Source organism: Chelonia mydas, chromosome 1 (genome assembly GCF_015237465.2).
Source record: "Chelonia mydas isolate rCheMyd1 chromosome 1, rCheMyd1.pri.v2, whole genome shotgun sequence".
Classification (NCBI taxonomy): domain Eukaryota; kingdom Metazoa; phylum Chordata; order Testudines; family Cheloniidae; genus Chelonia; species Chelonia mydas.
This window is the reverse complement of record NC_057849.1, coordinates 173,644,699-173,665,858: the sequence shown is the minus strand read 5'-3', so window position 1 is coordinate 173,665,858 and position 21,160 is coordinate 173,644,699. Positions and strand designations below refer to the sequence as shown.

Genomic DNA, 21,160 nt, shown 5'->3' with positions numbered 1-21,160 from the left:
GAGAGGGCAGGAGGGACTCCATCCATTCTGAAATGCAGACAAACCTCAGACTCACAGAAGGGGTGAGACAAAATTAGGAAAGGGGGTGTGTCAAGATTGTTGATGTTTTCTACAATCTGTAACTCTCAAGTGCTATAAGAGTAGGCATAAGAAATTCCTTTACTATGCCTGTGGTCCTTTTTTTCCTGCTATTCTGTTCCTGAAGCAGTTAAACTAAAAGCCCAGTAGTGTCCACAGGGTAGGTGGTGCTCTAAGGTAGTCTGGGTAAGTGAGTGGAGGGCTCTTAAGCGGTCTAAGACACTGGTTTCAAGTCAGCCAGGCAGCGGCATCTCACCCCACCCCAAGGAAGTATGTCAGATGAGAAGTCTGAGCCCAGGAGCGTGCCCTAGGAAACTATAACTAGAAACAGTGATTAGAGCGTATACAGACCCAGTTGGCCTGGAATCTTGTGGGACCTACCAACTGGGTCTGCTCACAATTGAGCAGTGACTGTATAGAATGGTTCTGGGCCAGTTTAACAATGTGTATTGCTGGTTTTTTTACTTCTGGATTCTCCATAAAGACTGTAAGCTTTGGGGGGCAGGACGATGCATTCTGATATTTTTGCAGTGTTTACCACAATGAAGCCCAAAACATGCTGGGGGCTTCAGAATTAGTGGAATCTAAATGTTAATATTGCATATTCATTTTATTTCAGCAGATGTATAAATAAAGGTCATTAAAATTCATGTTGTCACTATACACTGAAAAGTTAAACATTCACTTTAAAACTAAGGCAAGATACTGTTACACTAAAGTGAACTAAGAACTAAGAACAAACTGAGTCACAGAATTCAAATAATCAAAACTTATCTCTTGTTTTGCAACAGCCAATAATGATACATGAGAGATATTTGCACTGCAACTGAAAAAAAAATAAAAAATGGCAGAGGTCCCAATTTCACTAAGTGTAAAACTCAGCGGGATGAGATACAAAGAAGATTTCTTGCAGTAAGGGATGCCTGCAGCCAGTCTTGTTCCAGTTGATAATCAAAATACACCCTTCAGACCAATTCTTGTGGACCAGGAGTCTTACCAAAGTCTGACCTAAGGAAATTGATTGTACACCTTCATAAAGGTTAGAATAGCCTCAGACTGATCCTGTCTCCACTAATGATTGACTTCACTGTTCCACAGCACCAAAGTCCCTAATCTCCACCGAAAGAGACACACTCCCTGCACCCTCCCAATTTTATTGCCAAATGTCTTATAATAATTTTCCTGCCAATACTCCAAACTTCAGCCTTTATGGTAATAACACACCCAGCTATTGTATCAGCTTTCCTATAAAAAGGGGGGGAAAGTCTGCAATCCATTAGTAAACAGTACTAGAGGTAACAACAATTTCATATAGTTCACACAGTGGGTGAAATAATCCATCCTTTTACTCCAACACATGAGTGGCTTTGTTGGAATCACGTTGGATTTAACAAATGTTCTACTAGCCGATCTTAAGCCCAAAAACAACCAGACAGAAGGTTCCAGGAGGGCAGCCAATGAGTTAGCCTGAAGTAAGTAACTAAGTTGAAGTAACTGGACGGGAAAGGACGTAGACCCTGGTCGTCTTCCCCAGGCAGGCCCTAAACAGAAGTGGGGCTGACAGAGATTGATTATTTTTTAAAAGGAGCACTCATAATGAGGCATGCATTTATAATACAATGTAAAATTAACTGCCACTTCCGGAAACCCAAGAAAAGCATTAGATTCCCTTGGTATTTCAGGTATTACTATACATTGTGAAGTTTTATTACAAAACGTGGCTAACTTTGGACCTCATCTTGTTACACAGAATGCTCATATTTTCTACCGATGTTAGTGATTTCTACACACTCAGCTGGTCCTAGGATCAAACTCGTTACTTTATAGTTAGCTTCCCAAAAGTAAGTGCTGTGACGTAAAGGTCTATTTTTTCTTTGTTTTCTCACAGCAAAAACTAAGCAGCAGGAGGAATTGGATTGATTTCTTTTAATGCTTTTACAGTGTGCAAAGACAGGTGCCTTTAAAGTGCATAGATGACTTCTCACCATTACAAACCTTTGCTAGATTTCACCACAGATTCTAATTAGAGTGGGTTACTTGCTAGCACACCATCTGCTAGAATCACCTGTTCTAACAGCTAAATAGCCACAGCAGTAACTCAAGAGCTTGCTCAGCATGTCCTCAAGCATTTTAGTAATAGAAATACAATCATAACTGTTAATATACCCTATGTCAAAGAGATGTTCTAAGGTGGCTCAGCATTAATAGTTCTCCCTGAATTGCAGGAGACTGGGATTCAATACAGTATTTGGTTTCTTGCTCCTCGGAGCTAGCAAGTGCTGAGGAAGTAATGTGCTCAATATCCTCTTTTGAGCATGACAGCACTTCAGAAACATACAATTTCTCTTTAACAGACAGTAAGGACTGCTCTATGGATAGGCTTTGAAAGGAAACCTGTGCAATAGATTTTTAGCTAGAAGAATGGTATTTATGAGATGACCACGGAGGAGGGCATAGAGTTTCAAGCTCCGACTTTTCACTCAGAGTGCATCTGGAGGACATGTTCCAGGTTGTGAGGATGGGACAATGGGAAAAGACTGTGGTCAACCTTTTCAAAACTAACTGATTACATATCTGGAAAAAGAATATACCTGATAAAGGAAGACTTGTCTTCTAAATTTAAAAATAAACAATACATCAGTGAAAATTAGCCACACTAATAGTGTGCTCACATAAAGCTATATCATCCCGTTGTTCAGTCACATGGTTTCCACATGTGTGATGCTCATCATCACATATATACTTTAAGACCCATGTATCTTCAGCTGGAAAACACAGGCCATAAATTTAGCTTTTCACAAATGGTGGGCAGACGGAAGAACTACTTCTAAAGTAAGGAAGAATAAAAGGCAAATCAAGCAGCTGAATTAATAGCATTGTTCATCCCTGCAAGGTAGGAATGCAGCAATGTACACAATACTCACCAGCACATGTACAGAACTGTGTTTAATAATCAGGCAGTGAGCAATATTTATACTTCAGAATAACATTTTTAAAAAATAGCAACAGCCACATCTAATATGTTTACACAGAAAATAAATTGACACGAATAGGTTTATTTAATTACAATACCTTTGGTACTGTGAGTATATACAGTATACAGGATGTCCAGCAAAATGGCACTCACGTAAGATCTCAATTCAGCAAAGCACTTAAGCACACTTATTTTAAGAACATGCTTGAATCCTGAATAGATCTTAAGCACATATTTAACTGCTTTGCAAATAAGGATGGATTTAATCATATATTAAAATTAAGCATGGGGTTAAATGCATTCATGCTTGTCATGAGTGCATAAGTTAATGAACAAAATATGTACAAATTTAATTGAGTTGCAGAGGCTCACTCCTTTGAAAAAATGAAGCCACTAACCTTTACAAATATTGTTAATTTAATTACCTCTGATTAAAATTGCATTGTGTATGTGATAGTATAACCATGTGATAGTAGGACTTTGTTTTATTTTAAAAAAATCAGTTTTGTATTCTAAATGCTTTAATCCATAGAATTTAAGGTAGAAATTAAAACATTTTTCTTGCAGTATAGAAGGCATTTTAATTTAAAGGTGACCAACCCTAGGTGGTCAAACTGGAGTAGAGTTCGGTAGGGACTCCATATCGCTTAATGGAAATCACTGGAAGGTCAAGAGATTCCCTACTGAATTTTAAGGTTCTAGGATTGTAGCTATTGGGAATCTTCACTTGGACATGCATCTCATCTGCTAGTAGAAGTACTAGGTAAACCCCAATATTTCACTGATTTCAGTGGGATGCCCATCTAAAAACATCATACTAAGTAGAGCAAACAGAAGGTTTTTTGCAAACAGGGGCCGCTAACAGGGAGTTTCGAGAGGGAGTTCTCCAGGTGAAGGAGAAGCAAACACAGGACCCTTGGGGTAAGTGGCTGTCTGTAGTGTGTGTTTGTGTGTGGGGGTTACGTGCTGGGTGCTGAGCTTGTGTTTGTCTGTCTGTTTGTTTGTTTGAAGGACCATGTGCTGTGGCCAGCAGTTGGAAGCTGTGAGCTTCTAAACAAGGTTTGAAATCTAGAAGCCTCTGTTCATTGGCTGAGCCTTAGTCAGGAGGCGGGGCTATCAAGGAGGCCAGGGCTTTATAAAGCAGTAAGCAAGGGACCAGGGTCCGCTAACAGGGAGTTTCTAGAGGGAGTTGTCCCTACACCAGAAATGTATTTTTTTTCCCAACTGGAGCTCTTGCAGAATCAACGCCACTACAGAAAATCATAGTGACAATGGTCAAACCTGTTTGGTAACCTTCGACAGTCTAAGGATTGGGATTTTATTCCAACAAGGAAGATTGATGCTTTATTCAGGACCAACTGCAGTCTTATCCATTTAATTGCTAGTGGGCCAGCATTTCACAGTTTTCATATACAAAACTAATATTCTAATTCCACCTGATCAAATGCCTTCCCTCCACTCAGGAACAGAGGGAGCACAAGATGAGATGAATGATTTATACTAAATGTTTAAAAATACTCAGATTCTGCATTGATTTCCTTTCTCTCTATCATGAAACCAACCGGTGAGGGAGTGTGATGTGTATCTGTGGTTATTTGGATCTCCACAGACCTTGACCTATAGATCTTTATATTTAGCAGCCATGTAGGCTGAAAGTTAATACACCCTGGTGAGTTCTCATCTTCCTAAAGTTTTAAGGAAATCATAGCTCTGTTAGGATAAGGCAAAATATGTCTCCTCTTTCACTTTCTAAGATGACCAGCTTCATTAAAAAGCTATTAACCACTATAAATTAATTTGCACATCTAGTTGAAAGTGACTATAAAGAAAGTGAAACTGACTTTATTGGTTTTCATAATTTACCAAGATGAAGAAGATGCAAAAAAGCACATATAAGACAGAAAGAGAGAGAAGGGAAGTAGTATTTTTTAAGTTCTTTAAATTTTAAGTAATGCATCAAGCAAATTTTTTAAACTTGATGCAAGAGTATCCTTTTAAATAGTCCATTCAACTTGCCAAGATCACTATGGTATGGTAAGTTTTTTTAAATGTATAAAAGCCAACTCCTGAACTGCATTCATTTAAAATGGAATATAAATAAAATGCCAAGCTGTATTTCAATAAATTTACATTAGTACACTTAGAACTTGTACAGATGCCAGGATTAAAATGTTTTATACTGGATACATTGTATCATTCACTTTAGTGCCAATTTTTCTTATTTCTATGAAACTTTCCTGAGTAATACCACAGTCACTGCCAAGAACAGATCTGAGGCTCATACATTTTGTTGGAACCAGAGAAAGCCATAACATTTTTTAAAGTGGAAAAAAAGAGAGATTTACTTTGAATGATGTCTAATAACATTGTAGTTTTCAAAAAAAAATCCATATTGGGTAAAGGCTCTTTTCCTCTCTCTTTTATGTGTAATTTACTTTTTGTGAAAGCCCTAATTTTACAGGCCTAGACACCAAAGACTTCTTTTTAGCCATAGACTAGATAACTACATCACAGGAAGAAATACTGTAAGTCTCTCCACACTGTCCCAACGTACCTGAACCCCTGTAGTGAGTCCCTCTATCAACGAGAGAATAACGCCACTCTATCATCACTTCAATCCAAAACCTACCTACTGAGATGTACACCCCCAAGATTCCAATTAGTACGAAATGTGGCAGTAGTTTTTGTGATGTGAACAAATGTAAACAAATTAGTCCATTGTGAACTAATTTTAAGCAAACTTTTCATGTAGACCAAAAAGGCAATGAATGAATATAGGGTAATTTTATTTACTGCCTTTGTCTATTATGTAATGATTATTCTTATGTCATGCCCACTAAACAAGGTAAAGTTTTCAAAACTCACATGCTAAATATCTGTGCAAAATCTGAAAAAGTTAGCCCCTACCAGATGCCTACATATAGTCATGCACAAGGATAAATACACATTTTAAATAAGTGCAAATATTCACACAAAGAGATAACCTTCTCTTTGTTAAACTAAACAGGTTGAGCTTTTGTCTCCCTCCACAAGACATTTTCCAGACCTTGAAACACACTTAGTGTTTTTCAGTTGGTCAGTTTTTTAAGTGTGGACATTAAAATATAACACAGTATTCCATATTCCATCATATATTTTTTTAAAATTTTTAATCAAAACAAAACTATTACTCAGTTTTTTCATTTACCAAAATGTTAGGTTTAGATCATTACCTCAACAGCTTTCCTGACAGCTTCAATAAAAATATTGATAAAATAGTTGAATGAAAAACAAAACCAAAAAAATAGTCTGTTTTGAACCCTGCAAAAGGAACCAACTTTGAAAGTCTGGAATTTGACAATTTTTCCTAACACTTATGGTAACCATCTCCTTGAAGGTCTCTCTCCAACACAACCTCATTCTCACAATTATCCCTTTTATTAGGGGAATACAATGAACCGTTGCCTTCCCTGCCTGGTTTTTGGGTGAACTTAACTGTCTTCCTTTCTCTGAAAATCAGACCACACAGAAGGAAGCAGTTATACTCAGTAAACTTCCACTGGCTGCTTTCCTGCCTTTGGAAAGGTGGCAATTAGAGGAGATTGGAATGATTTTGTCCCCAGTGGGCCTTTACCTACCATTATAGAAGATGCACATGTCTTATTTAGTTATGGAACTGGAAGCAAAAGTTATTTATTAAACAGAATTGTGAATCTGCCCCCTGAGTGGTAGGGAGCCTGAAGCCACTGAAAGGTTTGATCCACTGGCCAATACAAATTAGTGTCATGAGTAGCAGGAATCCCACATGCACACAGCTGGATGCTTCACAGCTGATTCTAAGTGGTTCTCAGGTGATATATTTAGCCACGTAACTAGCATACAGGAGCAACACACAGCAAATAAAGGCATCTTTGTAAAAACCATTTGTCTTCAGGACTAACCATTGTTTTGTGACATACAGTTGCTTCAACTTGTTGAAGGGATTCATGGTGTGCAGTGTCCCATGGAGACCTTACTTTTGTTATCTCTTGTTTTGTTGATTCCCCTTCAGCTAAAATCAGTCATTCACATCGAGAAGATATGGTTGCTCTTTGTGTATAGAACTGTAACATGGTGATCTTTTAGATCCCAGTTTTAGTCAACTGGTACTGTTTCCTACACCTTAGTTGCCCACTGTGCAAGCAAATGGTTTTCTGCACTCCACAAGATCTTTGACAGGATAGCGGGAGCAGAAGGCCTTCTCCACACATCAAGAATGCAGAGTAGCCACTCAGCAACCCCTGAAAAAAGTGGTAAAGGAGGAGAAAGTTACTGAGATACATTGCTGCATGTGAGATATGGACATGTTTTGCAGGTTGCTGAGCATGTAAAACAGTAAGTAAGGTCTATCATGGGGAGAGAACAGCAATGAGGACAAAGCAGGGGAGGTTGCTTTGGAGCTCTGTGTCCTTGCCAGTCCAAAACTCAAAAAAATTTTTTTTTAAATCAGCCCCTCACAGTTGCAGCATTCTCCCTACTCCACACTATGTGAAACACAAATCCCCGTATGTTGAAAAAATAAGTGTAAGTTTTGGTTCAGTTCTGTTACATACACTAAGAAACCTCAATGAAATTAATTTTATTGCAGATAAACAGAGGTACTTCTAATGCAAATAAAATGTGGATTTCCCATATTACCCTCTCCTGAGATAGAAGGGATACTCTCTCTCACGGTATCTCACAGGGAAAATGGATAAACGAGGCTTCCTCTGTATCCTTTAATATAAAAGTTTAATCAAACAACCTCAGACCATTTCCATTCAAAAATCCTGCCTACAATGGAAAATGGCAGCTTCCCTCTGCCATTTGGGTGAAAAATTTACTTTACAAAGAAAAAAAAAATTAAAAAATAAAATTAATTTTACCTACCTAAAAAGTGTTAGTTTTCAGCAAGTAAATAATTGTTTTACTTACTGCCTTCACAAATGGGACCTATCTCTCTTCCCCCTAAACCAAAGTATTCATCATCATAATTTTCCATATTATTTTTCAATTTTAGCAGCCATGTCACCCACAGTGACTGATTCACGGTAAGCCATGAGGGCATAGACTACTCTCCCAAAGTCTCAAGCCAAAAGCCTGGTTTTAGGCAGTGTCTGCTTGTAGATTTACCTGTGAGGTTTACATAGAATCCTGAATCCCACACAAAAATCAGGATTGAAAGTCTGAGTAATTCTACTATAGGGAAAAATACATTTTCCTGGATGTAAATTATTAGAATATAAAATGGCATATAAAGGAAATATTAAGAAGCTAAACAGGAAAATACAATCATATATACAAGATAAGCAAACAACTACTCTACCAAAAGAGTGGAAACCACCTCAGAATTAAATACAGAATGTTCATAGAAAAACCCTAAATTATCTGTTTATTACACTCAGGATTTAATGAAGCTACACTCAGTTTTAACTGGAATTTTCAATCCATCGTAATGCTTCTAACATCAAATGTATTATCTATTTTGGTTCCTTATCTGTCACTATAATATCTGCACACCTCTGTACAGTACATATTAGTCTCATGCTATTTATAATTAGATACTTCTAGTTAATATTAATATTTTATATGAGCTGTGTTAGGAAGGATGTTCATTTTGTGCTAATTGTTTGAAATTACTTTATAATATGCTCAGTAAAAACGATGTTTAAATATGCTATTTGTTGAGGTGTTGGCTTAATTTGCTAATTTTGAGAACATCTGTAACACTTTATGATTGTTTTCTAATTGTTGGCAATGCAATGGAAAAAATGTCTGCATGCTTATGTTACTATTTTCCTTATGAAAGTCAATGAAGATGAATTTTAAAGAAATATTATATGTGTATGTGGTATTAACTTGAACAGTGCCCATGTTTGCATAAAGAATAAATGAAAAATAGAAATGTGACTGATTGAAAACAAGAAATTCTTGTGCCTATAATTCCATACTCATGTAGGAGTTCAACAAAATTCCAACAAGATACATATAGTTGCATATCATAGGTGCCGTTTTGGCAAATGCGACACAGCTTGTGTACTTATCTTTTCCATATGCAACCCCCATGGTGTGGGAGGGGCAGAGATGGAGGGAAATGTGGGCTTACTTAAGGACAAAACATCCTGACAAGAAACCCAATAGTTTACTTATTTTTTTTTGCCTAATATTACTGGAAATGGGGTAGTTCTGTCGATGACAAATGTCTCTCAAAAAGGCAATATTTGTTATTAATCTTTAGCAAATAGACTGAAGTGCTTGCTAACTTGAAGTACTTAAGGTCATACACTTGAAAAATTCTACTCTTTGCAAAACACCATTGTCATTCATTAATAAAAGTCTGCATAATGTAAAAGAGGCAAAGGTTAAGTACAAGATTATGTTCTATTGCTTCAGAAAACAAGCCACAGATTTATGTGCTGATACTGTATCACTAAGGCCTTCTACAGGAATGGTCAGCAATGACACCATATTATTGATGAAGCCCAGTTCCCCTTTTGAGAAGCAGAATGGTCTACAAGTTGTGGGACTGGACTGAGAGTAAAGAAACCTGGCTTTTCTTCCCAGCTCAGTCATTTACCCGTTGCATGACCTTCGTCAGGCCATGTCTACTCTTTATGCCACACTTTCTCCTCCCATCCTTTATAATCTAAATATGATACTGACAGTCACTTTGAAACAGGAAGTATGTGTTTGTACACTGTGGAAGTGCACAAAAGACAAAGTTTATTGCTGGGGGGCTGTAACATTAATTCTGTGTTGTTAGTTAAGTTTTTGGCATTTGACTATCTAAAGCCAGTATTATGCCTGAATGCTGAGATGTGCTTTACACCAAGGAGTAACTGTTATGAATAATTTCATATAGAAATCTTAGTTGTAGAACACCAACCATTCTATGTATCACAAGTGAAACAACTAGCAAAACTAAATAAGAGAGTTGGTTTAAAACCAGGGGAGAAATTGTGAACATTTGATGAATTATTTTCCATTTTTTCTAAATATTAGCTGTTTCAGTGAAAAGTGTCCAAATTTCAAATGAGCTCTATTAAATAACACATCTTAATTAACCAAAGGTGTCTTTTTCAAAGTGAAATGAGCTGGTAGCAAACAAGCCTTCTTGGGACTTTCAGCACTGACATCAGATTTAAGTCTGGCTTCTTGAAACCTAGAATTAAGATTTAACAATCTCTTCTAGATTTTAATCTTCTGTGGTGGGCAGAGTGAACCCATAAATAAGTTCTCTGCATAATCCAAATCAAAAACAAAAGCAGTTGTGGGAAAGCCCGGCACATAGTATAAGATAACCCCAACATATAGCATGTCAGGCATATGGACATTGGAAAGAGCCATACTGCAATTGACGTTAATTTTATTAATTGTATTTTTATTATATTTCACAAAACAAAGAATGTGCCTGTTATAGTTAACAAATATGACAATTCCTCCAAGGCTACACATTTGGTATTTCTGGTACCCTTTTACTAATTATTAGATTTTATCAAAGTTTTATAGTTGCAGTTACATGAACTGTATAAGGACTGTTCCTTAAGTAATTTTATGTATACTAACATAGTCTTTGCTTGTTCACAAAAGTGACTAGTAGTGTCTAACAAAAAATGATAACCTAAATCAGAAGGTGTTTCAGTTCACTGAATGGTCCTCGTATTTTAAAAGATCCTTGTGCACTAGGTAAATGATTGACCAGTTATAAACTTAATTTCTTGCTACTAGGTGGTCATCAAAAACTGTTTCTATAGCAGCAGAAGCTGGCACACAACTGCTGAGAAACTAATAACTGCTCCCAACATCCTATTGTCCTCATACATAGAAACTTATGCTTCTTTCCTAAAATCTTTGTTAAAAATATCTGAAATGCACATTAATTTCAGAACCCTTTCTTCAGACTAGTATGTGAAGTAATTTATATCCATATGGATTACATTAAAATACTTGAATATATATATATATATATATTCATCAGCTGCTGTAACATTTTTGAGAACTCTTGTATTTAATTAAGACAAAGATTGAGATTTTCAAAACTAGGGGATTTGGCGCCTCAGTTCCCTTAAGCAGCCTTTATGATCTCAGAAGGTTTCCTGGACGTCCTAGTATGGAGGGAAATGCACAAACTGCTTTATCCCATTAAAAGGGACATAGCACACTCTTCCCCTCCACATGGCCAACGCATGGAAGTACTGGAGTCATAGCTCTCCCTAGCCTACAACAGTTTGAGGCGACATGCACCACTGTGGGAGAATTTTGGGAGCAGTCTCCGACTATAATCTGTCTGTTTTTTTAATGATCAATGCAAAAGGGACAGGCTCTTTACTACTCTCCTCACATTGCAGACTGTGTAAAGGATAAGTAGAATCTGGCTCTTGAAGTGAGAAAAATAAACTTTATTGCCCTCAAAAGTCTAAACACTTACAAGCAAATCAATGTGGCTTTGACTTGCAAGGTCACTGAATAAGTCCCTCACTGCTCTGTCTAGTCCCATTCATATCTGGTTAATTGTACTAAGCCTGACCTAAAATTTATATTATCTAGCATACATTCTCATCAGAGTATCATCTTTGCAGCTACGTAAATTAATTTGCTTTTTCTATATTGCAGCTTTAATTTTCTAGGAATCTGCTGTTTGCAGCTGCAGTTGCCATTTTGTAAGATACAGTTGATGTATCTTGTTAGAGCAAAAACTCACGGAAATTTACTTCTGTTTATTCATATCTTACCATTTCCCTTCATCTAAGTTTAAGACATTACATTCAGACTGAAAGTGTATGGATGCTGTATATATTTTTAAATAAAAATATCTACCTGTACACTGTATCTATATTCTATACAAAAATTATGTTGAAAGAACATTACTTAATTTGCAAAGTCAAGCACTCAAAAACTAGGAAATGCCAAATTGACAGTTGCTGATGCAACCTTAATTTGGCCTCCTTGTGAGGCCAGTCTGTGCACTGAATGATGCAGGGGTCCTGTGGAAAAACAACAGTAAGTGATCATGTAATTAAAGACTGTATCATAAAGCATAGGCACAAAGAGGCTGAATTAGGGTTTCACAGGCTGATGTCCAAACAATATGTATTTGGGGAACTAGAGATTTAAAAAGGCACCCTGGTCCATGGAGTCTGCCATATTCACTTCTGGAGAAGTCGTGAAAAGACTGTGTTGGGCTGAGGAATCAGTAAACTATTTTCAAGTTTAATATCTTGCAATCCACAAGGGCTAGTACTGAGATTACATCATTCTAATAAACATATAGCATTTGTTTCCATTTTGAGTCCAATAGGATTTTACCAGCCACTATCTTGAGAACCACTAGACCTAGAAAACAGTGCCTTATGACATCTAGAAGAACTTAGTGTGCCACCTTTCAAATACTATAAAGCATTAATTTGTAACTCCAATGTTTCAAAAGATGAATTATGCCTTAGCTTTAACTGTTTAAGTAGGAGTTTTGGGAATAGAAGAGCAAGATGCTAGTTAGAATAACATGACCTCGTGGTTCCTTTTAGCTGTCAAGATTAGAAACTCATTGCTGAACTAGTAGACATGTTTTATAATGTTTATACAACAGAGCAATTAAAATAAATAAAAAACTAGTGCAAGTTATGAACCAGTGGCCCTCATTTTATTTTTTAAATTAACTCATGACTTTAGATGCCTTAATTTTGGGGTGCCCAACTTGAGTCACTTTAAATGGCATGGTTTTCAGAGGAAAGATGCCCATCACTCCGAAAAAAAAAAAGATAAGTTCCCTTTAAGACATCTCAAGATAGGGACCCAAAAATTGAGACACCCAGAGTCACTAATCACTTTTTAAAATCTTAAACATATAAAGTAGGTCCCTTCATTACATTACCAGGCAAACTAATACGCACTAGCAAAGCCAACAGCCAGACATCCTTCTCTCTCATATTAGAGAAATAGAAAAAGATAATGTTCCAGTCAGTAGCTGGAAAGAGGCTCATTTCTTTTGAAACAAGTCCACTATATATTGAACTACACATTGCTATGATCTAAAGCGTTAGTTCATCTCTTTTGTTGCCCATGGAAACTTACATTCCCCACTTCACAAGGTTAGTCCAATGTTAATTACAAGGTTTACACTGCTTGTACTCTTTTGATTATGAATTCTGACTAAGATGATACATGGAGCTTTCTTCCATATTTTTGTTATAGTTGGTGCACATATTGTGTTCATTAGCAAAATTCTAACAATTGATAGACAAGCTGCTGACAATGCAGGTTAAATCTATCTCTTGTATAATTCCAATGACTTCAATGGAGTTACTCCAGAGTTTAATTTGGGCCAGTACGTGGAAATGAGACTCAACAGGATAGCAGTTTAAAAATGAGAGGCTTTTGTTTGAGTTTGGTGTTAGTATTTGAAAGAGCAAGTTGGATTTTTTCTGGTGTAAATGGATTGTTCTGGGAGCGAGAGTTTTGTGATTCAGAAGCTGTTCCCTGTGTATATGCAGCCATATGTCTTAACCTCTCTCTGGCAATGTGCCTAAATCTGGAATAGTGAGAGAGTTGTATTTAATTGTGTTCTTGTTTTGTCCAGTTCTCTTTGTGTCCAAGTGTAGTGCATAGAGCTGAAATGACAAATGTTGAATTTTTACTCAAATTTATTAAATAGAAGCAGATATTCTCCTTTATATTTCTCGGTTCTCTCAAGTCAAGAGGGCCCACAGAATTTACAGGGCCCAAAGTCTGGGTCTGTTGGTGTCAGTGTGAAATTTGCTTAAGAAAATATTTTAGAGTTAACACAATAGTTAGGAAAGAGTTTTGTATTTATCTGGTTTGGAGGGTTTTCTGTGGGGGCAGGAGGGTGGCTGTGTTTTGTTTTGTTTGTGCCTGCAGAACTTTTTTTAAAATGGTGATGAACCCAGCTTGACTGTCATAACCCAGGTTATATATGAATGCTGGCAGTTAAAAATAGCTTCCATTTAAAAGGACAATGAGTAAATTTAATATGAAAGTTATCGTGACAGTGAATATGGAACCTTACAATGCCACTATTGAAAAAAAATAAAGTTGATCCATAACTAAAGCCTTTTATATATGCAACTAAATGTCATCTGAAAGACTGTATTACCTTAATACCCACCACTTTATACATTAAGTTCATGTGATCAGATTAGATAAAAAGTTTAGTGTAAATTATAGTTTACTATTCAGAGTTCATTATTGTACTGAGCTTCAAGCTATATAAGTGTTTTCTAGAAGTCTGTTTGAAGGGGCAATTGCCATTTTGAGAGGCACAGCTGATGCAATATTCCACAGAGGTGAGATACTGTGCTCTCCTGTGGAGACTTGGCTTTTATGCTTTCTTATATTGTTGTTTCATTTACTCTAAATCAGTTAATCTGAACTAAAGGTATCTGGTTTGCTCTTTGCCACATTTTTCTAGTCGCAAATATTTTGCTCATGAAAATATACTAAAATCCTCCAAGTAAGTAGGATGAATAGCACTTTTCAAAGTGAAACTCAAATCCTCCCAATAAATGTCTGTTCACATCTTTCACCTAATAAAACTTTGCTTTACTGGGAAGGCGAGAGTTTTACACACACACACACACACACACACCCCTCATTATGGAAGAGCAGAGGGATAAATTTATCTTTCTGGCACATGAACGCTACCACCTGAAGTCAATGGAAATTAGGTCCATGTATCTGAGGGCTGAATTAGCATCTATATTCAGTACTAGTATTAAAGAAGTATGTTTCTCAAAAGAATTCGGAGCACATATAGACTACTATAAGAAAAAGGTGAATAAATAGTTACCTCTAGAGTTTATTTCAATATTACTACTTGGTGTACCAGATGAAATTACTTTTTGGCCATGATTAATGGGGATAAACGAAGTATGATCATGAGTCCTGTGAATAATAAACATCTATAATTAGACTCCATAAAGACTCCATTCTTTCTGACGCGCATATTAATTTCTTCAAATTATTTTTAAGTGAAAACATTAGGGGATTGCAGGATGTATTACTGTAACTCAAATCAGTTACAAAATTTCCATTCAGACACAGTATTTGAATCATCCATAAAAGTCTGTTGGATATTTACTCTAAAGATTATTGCCCCTAGGTTTTAATGTATCTCTACATTGCCAGTGAATTAAAAACAAACTTCTCAGTCACTTTAAATTTTATGTAGCCATTGGTAGCAGTGGCAAGTGTTAACACATACTAGAAAGTATCTAAACTAAAGGCATATGGTAAACCTCAGTCCTCACAGAGCTCATCAATTCTGCCAAAACTGAAATACATTCAACTTGATTATATTATACATATTTGACCCTACTTATGGTTATCCATGAACCATGTAACAATCTTGTAAATCTTAATACGATTTGCAACAGAATTTGTGAAAATAATGGATTAATGTATTTGACTACATTGTTTTATGTCATTTACAAAACATATGGCCTTTTTCTGTCAAGGAAGACAGAATAGTTATAGGAGACTAAGTAATGTTTTATACATTGTCAGACAAATAGCCCTGGTATTAAAAATACATGTTTGCACATTAATTTTTTTTTACTTTTCCTTCATTCATAAACAGTATCAAAATGTTCATCACACAGGTGTTAAGTCATTGAATAGGATAAAAATATTTTACCATACTTGTTGCAGGTCATTTTTGCATACAATACATAATCAGTATAATTTTCAAAATAGATGTATTTTCCCAGCCACACATTGCAACCAAAGTGAAAGTAACAGTGCATTCATTAAAACTTTGTTTTCACAAGTTTACTTCAAATAGCTAAAAAAATAAAATCATCTCTGTATAGAAACAGTTTTCATCAGTCAAAAAACTTCAGTATATGAAATCACACCTAGAGATCTGCTGTAGCTGTTCATATTGGACCTGATCCAAAACCTATTAAAATAAGTGGTAGATTTCCACTTACTACTATGGATTTTGGATTAGGCCCTTGGGCCCCCAATCTTTCAAACAGTTCCACAGGTGCTAAACTTCTTTGCACAGTTATGTAAGTATCTGCAGGATCAGGGCACTATTTGGGAAAATGCAACACAAATTTTATTTATACTCAGATTCCAGATCTAGATTTTCAAACTCACAACTAGTATCAAACTATACATTAAATACAATGACCATTCCAACAGCCAAAAACAAATCTAACCCCACCCCCAAACCACTACCCCACAATTATCAGAGCAGACATTACAGGTACACATTTTAGTCAACAGCATTATTTACTGTTATTAATCACAATAGGACACAGAAAACCTTTTGTTGAAAAACGACACCTTTTTTTCCTGTTAGCTGAGTAAATTGAGGACATAATAATCTTGCAGCTCCTCTGTAATACTAATTTATCAAAGTAAGCTTAGCATATCTCACAAAGGGAATTACTATTCACTTTTCCCCTTTACTTCAATGCCTCATTAATTATCACTTACTCCCAGGGTGTAAAAATATTCACAGTTTCACACACAAAAATTACAAGCTTTTCTCTCCCTTCCTTTTTTCAGTTATCTGTTATTCTTTCCTATCTCAAAATTATCAACAGAGATTATCCTTCAAGGCAGAAATGGAGAAACTTTCAAGAAAATAAACCAAACACAAATGCAAAATGGCAGAGTTATCTGAAAGTGAGGTTGGTGCTCTTTAGATAACTTGAATATTACATTTCATATTGCTTACAGTATTATTGACAAAAACAATTAAGCCACAGTAAATTTAACATATCTGACTTCCTATTCAGGTTTCAGACTGAAAATGCAACATGTGCTTTTTAATCTGTAAAGCACTTGAGTAGTTTTCACCTTTCTTCAAACAATGGTTTACATCACAGAAACATTACATCCAGCAACTTCAGAGCTGAAACAATCTGAAGTGTTTCCCAGAATCATGCATGACTAAAGACTTAAATATGAGCAAAATGTTTGAAAAATGTAAACCAGCCATTTTCATAAAAAAAAGTTGAACAGTTAGCAACTTGACTGATCAAAATTTTCTCGTCAAAATTATTTTTCTTTTTTTTTTCTGAGTAAACAGAAGTTATCACTAAAAGTGCAAGTTTTCCATGGAATATTTTATTTTTTTGTCAAAAAAAATAGCCAAACACAAAATAATTTGCTTTGGCTATGCTGCTGTGGTGCATAGGAGAGGACTTGTAATTTAGTTGCCTCACATCCCCATTCTCCACTATGGGCCAAGCTCCCCAGCCATATTTTGTCTCCAATTATGACCATGACCATGCAACTCCCATTATATACCACCTCCCCTCAACAAGAGGTGAGTCTGTGGTATACTATGGGATATTCAGGCTAATCAGAGATAGCCTGAGCTATAGAGGAAAATGGGAGCTTGAGGCACTGTGGACAGCTTTTCAAATTCGAAGTGTTTGGATTTTGATTTTTCACCAAAAATCAAAGTTTTCCATAGAAAGTACTCCTTACCCACCCACCCACCCCCATTTTCCAATCAGCTCTAGTTAATAATAGTCAAAATACGCACAGTACAAAACAATGACAAACTTCTCAAGTAATCAGATGTCCTGCCCCCCATCTCCACATTGTTTCAGTCATCAGTAAACAGTTGATTATCAGAAAGAAAACATTAGAACTTACCTTGCCCTTGTCCACTGGCCTGGTGACTCCATACCATCAGAATTACCGTTAATATCCAACATGTCCACCCAATTACTCTGATGCTCTCTTGTCCTCCAGCCATTGCATTATTAGACACTATGAAAAGAGAGATTATTATATCTGTGTAATTACAGCTCTTTGGAAATACAGGGGGAATGGGGGAAGGGAGGGCTATCAACCTTTTCAGGAACAAGTCTAGCTAGGATTAATATATCAACCAGCTTTCATAAATATTCATCTGTAACAAAAAAGTCTCTCTCTTCAGGACTTTCATAAAACTATGCTTATGACCTTGTGGAAAATGGAAACCAAGTGGCCAGACAGATAAATAAATATTTTACTTTGGCTCACACAGAGTTTAAGAGCCTGGAATGGCAACCTCTACCTCATTGAGCCTTTCTGCTCTCTCCCAAGATAGTGCTTAAGAAAAGCTCCTGACCCATCTTCCCGTGCCAGACTTCCCTCTTCAGAGCTGCTACAGCTCACAAGCATAACATTCTTGTTACCATAATCATAAACAGACATTAGCTGGATTTTCACTTACAATTAATTTTTAGAATTGTTACAAAATAACTGAATATTATTATTACAAAATAATTCCATGTTGTACAATACCCTTTTTGTCACATTACTGAGTGTAACACTGTCACACAAAGTTTTGTGGTAAGACTTAGCTCTAACATGCTACAGAGTGCATAGGGCACTTGCCTAAATTTGGCAGCAATTTCCTCACATTTCCCCTCTCCCATGACTGTAGCCTTGTGTTCTCCCCTAATTGCAAAACACACACAAACAACAACTTTTACATCTGTCTTTCCAAATTGTGAATTTTAGCTCAAACTTAATCTCTGAACCTCATTTTCATTTTATACATGTGCAAGAGCTACTCAGGAAAACAAATCTGAGACCAATTCATTCTTTCTGTAACTCACTGATATATATATTAGAAATGAATTATTTGTCCCCACCACTACATCTCCAAACTAATTTCTGTATCTAAAAACCAATAGAAATATTTTTAAAATGCAATGGTAATTCTGTTCTATAAAGACAGAGTAGTCACAGTTCCGGAGACTATTAGGGCAGTATAAATATCTGAACAACCAGTAGCCCTTCAATAAAGCTATTCTGAGGTGCCTGGATGTGGATTTGGGTTTTTTTATTTATTTTTTTTTTCAAAATGGATTTGACATAGTTCCACAAACTTAAAAAAAAACCTCTACACATACAATGTGCATTAATTGTAGTATCTGTAATACATAAAGGACTGTGTGATAGCTGACTGTATTGAGGATTCATAGTCTTAGATATTACTGTACAATACAGTATGATTATGATTTTTACTCTCAAAATATATGAGATTTTGCTATATGGTTGTTACTGAACAATGATGTGAGACTGGGAGATGTCCACTGCAGGCTCCTCAGTGGCAACAAAGGTGGTGACCCACACCCAGGCGGGTGTTAATTGATGATTGACCAGTAAGGGAATTATAAACAAAATATTTACAATTCAAAAAGAGGCAGTTGCACAGGCACTGCACAATGAGGACTGCTCAACTCTGTGACTCAGCAAGGCTTGCCAGGACATGCCTGGGCCAGTACCTTCTCAGTTCATGTCCAAAGGAATCTAAAATAAGGAACAGTGGCATCATGAGACCAGGTCCCTCCTCCCCCACCTACTCTGAAGGCAACAAGAATGCTAGGAAGACAAAGACTTCGAACTGAGGAGATTGGTCCCAGGCTGAAAAGAAAATTCAGCCTGTTTATTAAGAACTGCCTGCAATGTGCAATGCAGTGAGAAAAGCTGTTTGATTAAAATCTTGCTTAGTCTGAAAGTTTAGGGTTTAGAATGTATTTACTTTTTATTTTCTTAGATAACTATCTCTGACCTTCATGCCTACCACTTATAATCACCTAAAATCTATGTTTCTGTAGTTAATAAAAACTTATTTTAATGTTTTATCCTTACCAGTGAGATGGGGAATCTGCTCAGATTACAAAGGCTGGTGCATGTTCGCTATCCTTTGATGAAGTGGCAGACTAATTAATGAGCTAGTATTGCTCAGGAGAATGTCTTGAGCAGCATAAGGCAGTCCATTTCTGGGGTGCAAGGTGGGGGTATTTTCTGGTATTTCCCTGTGTATGGTTCAAGAGCATTCATGCAATTTAGCTGGATGTGTCCCTGAATGTTGACTGAGTGATAACAGCACCTGGAGGGGTTTGCTGCTTGTCACTAGCAAAGCATTGTGAGGAACCAGCCAGGCTGGAGAGTTAAGGGGACACAGCAGTCCCACAGTTCCAGGTTGCACCCCATTACAGACATGAACCAAGATTTCAGCTGACATCTACAGCGAGGATTGGGTAGCCAGTAAGCCCACAGTGCTACCAACCAATATAGACTGATCTTCTGAAACACATACAGAGTTACCATTTAATCATATGTATCAGTGATCCAACCACTTGGCCCAGAATCAGATGTGCTTCTTCATGAAACACATATAGCTCTTTCAGGGTTAACATTTGACGCTCTGAAGTTAGTTATGGTGATCAGATATCCCAGGATGGAGAGACAACCCTGTTTTGATTAGTTTTTATTAACTCATAAGTTTTGTCATCTTGCCACGTTACCCTGTGTGATCCTAAGAGCTGCTCAATGCCCATTGGCAAAGGTTTCACTGTCATGTAACAGCAACTTCTATCATACCTAACAAACTCACTATATCTAACACATTGCTGTCATGGGATTTTTCTATAAAGAATGTCATATAAACTATCAGATGAACATTTCTATCATATTGGTCATCATAATCGTTGTGTGATGTAGGTACAGGAAACAATTAAGAAGTTGTAGGTCTGTGTACCAAAAATATGCTCAGACCAGCATGGTTTTGTCCCAGACAAAGGAATATCGATTTGCCTGTCTGCCTAAGTCAGGGGTCGGCAACCTTTCAGAATTGGTGTGCCACGTTTTCATTTATTCACTCTAATTTAAGGTTTCGCGTGCCGGTAATACATTTTAACATTTTTAGAAGGTCTCTTTCTATGAGTCTATATTATAACTAAACTATTGCATGTAAAATAAACAAGGTTTTTAAAATGGTTAAGAAACTTCATTTAAAATTGAATTAAAATGCAGATCTTATCGGTTTAGTGCAGTGGTTCTTAACCTGGGGTGCACGCACTCCCTGGGGGTGCGAGACATGCGAGATTTTTTTAGAAGGTAAATCATCGAAAACACAAATTAAGCACAGGCACATAAGTACAACTATTTTGTTTCATCAAACCTATGTATTTATTAACATTATACATTTTTTAACGATTACTGTAATATACAAAGTTTTTAAGTTTAAGTTTTTAAGCTAATCGTAGTGTAATTTTTTATAAGGGCTGCAGAGCGCTGGGCCCAGGCCAGGAGCAGAGCCCTGGGCTGGCTGCTGGTACCCCAAGCTGGCAGAAG

The 21,160-nt window shown here is 36.6% G+C and overlaps 1 protein-coding gene across 3 annotated transcripts in view; it reads right to left on the bottom strand.

Annotated features, from left to right (window-relative positions):
* ROBO2 (roundabout guidance receptor 2) overlaps positions 1-21,160 on the bottom strand; it is a 1,527,115-nt gene that overhangs the window by 1,486,548 nt on the left and 19,407 nt on the right. For all 3 annotated transcript variants that reach the window (XM_043538357.1, XM_043538373.1, XM_043538358.1), the window contains exon 2: positions 17,681-17,797. In XM_043538357.1, the coding sequence (XP_043394292.1) occupies positions 17,681-17,783 (103 nt within the window). In that variant the 5' untranslated portion in view covers positions 17,784-17,797. The remainder of the gene's footprint in view (positions 1-17,680; positions 17,798-21,160) is intronic.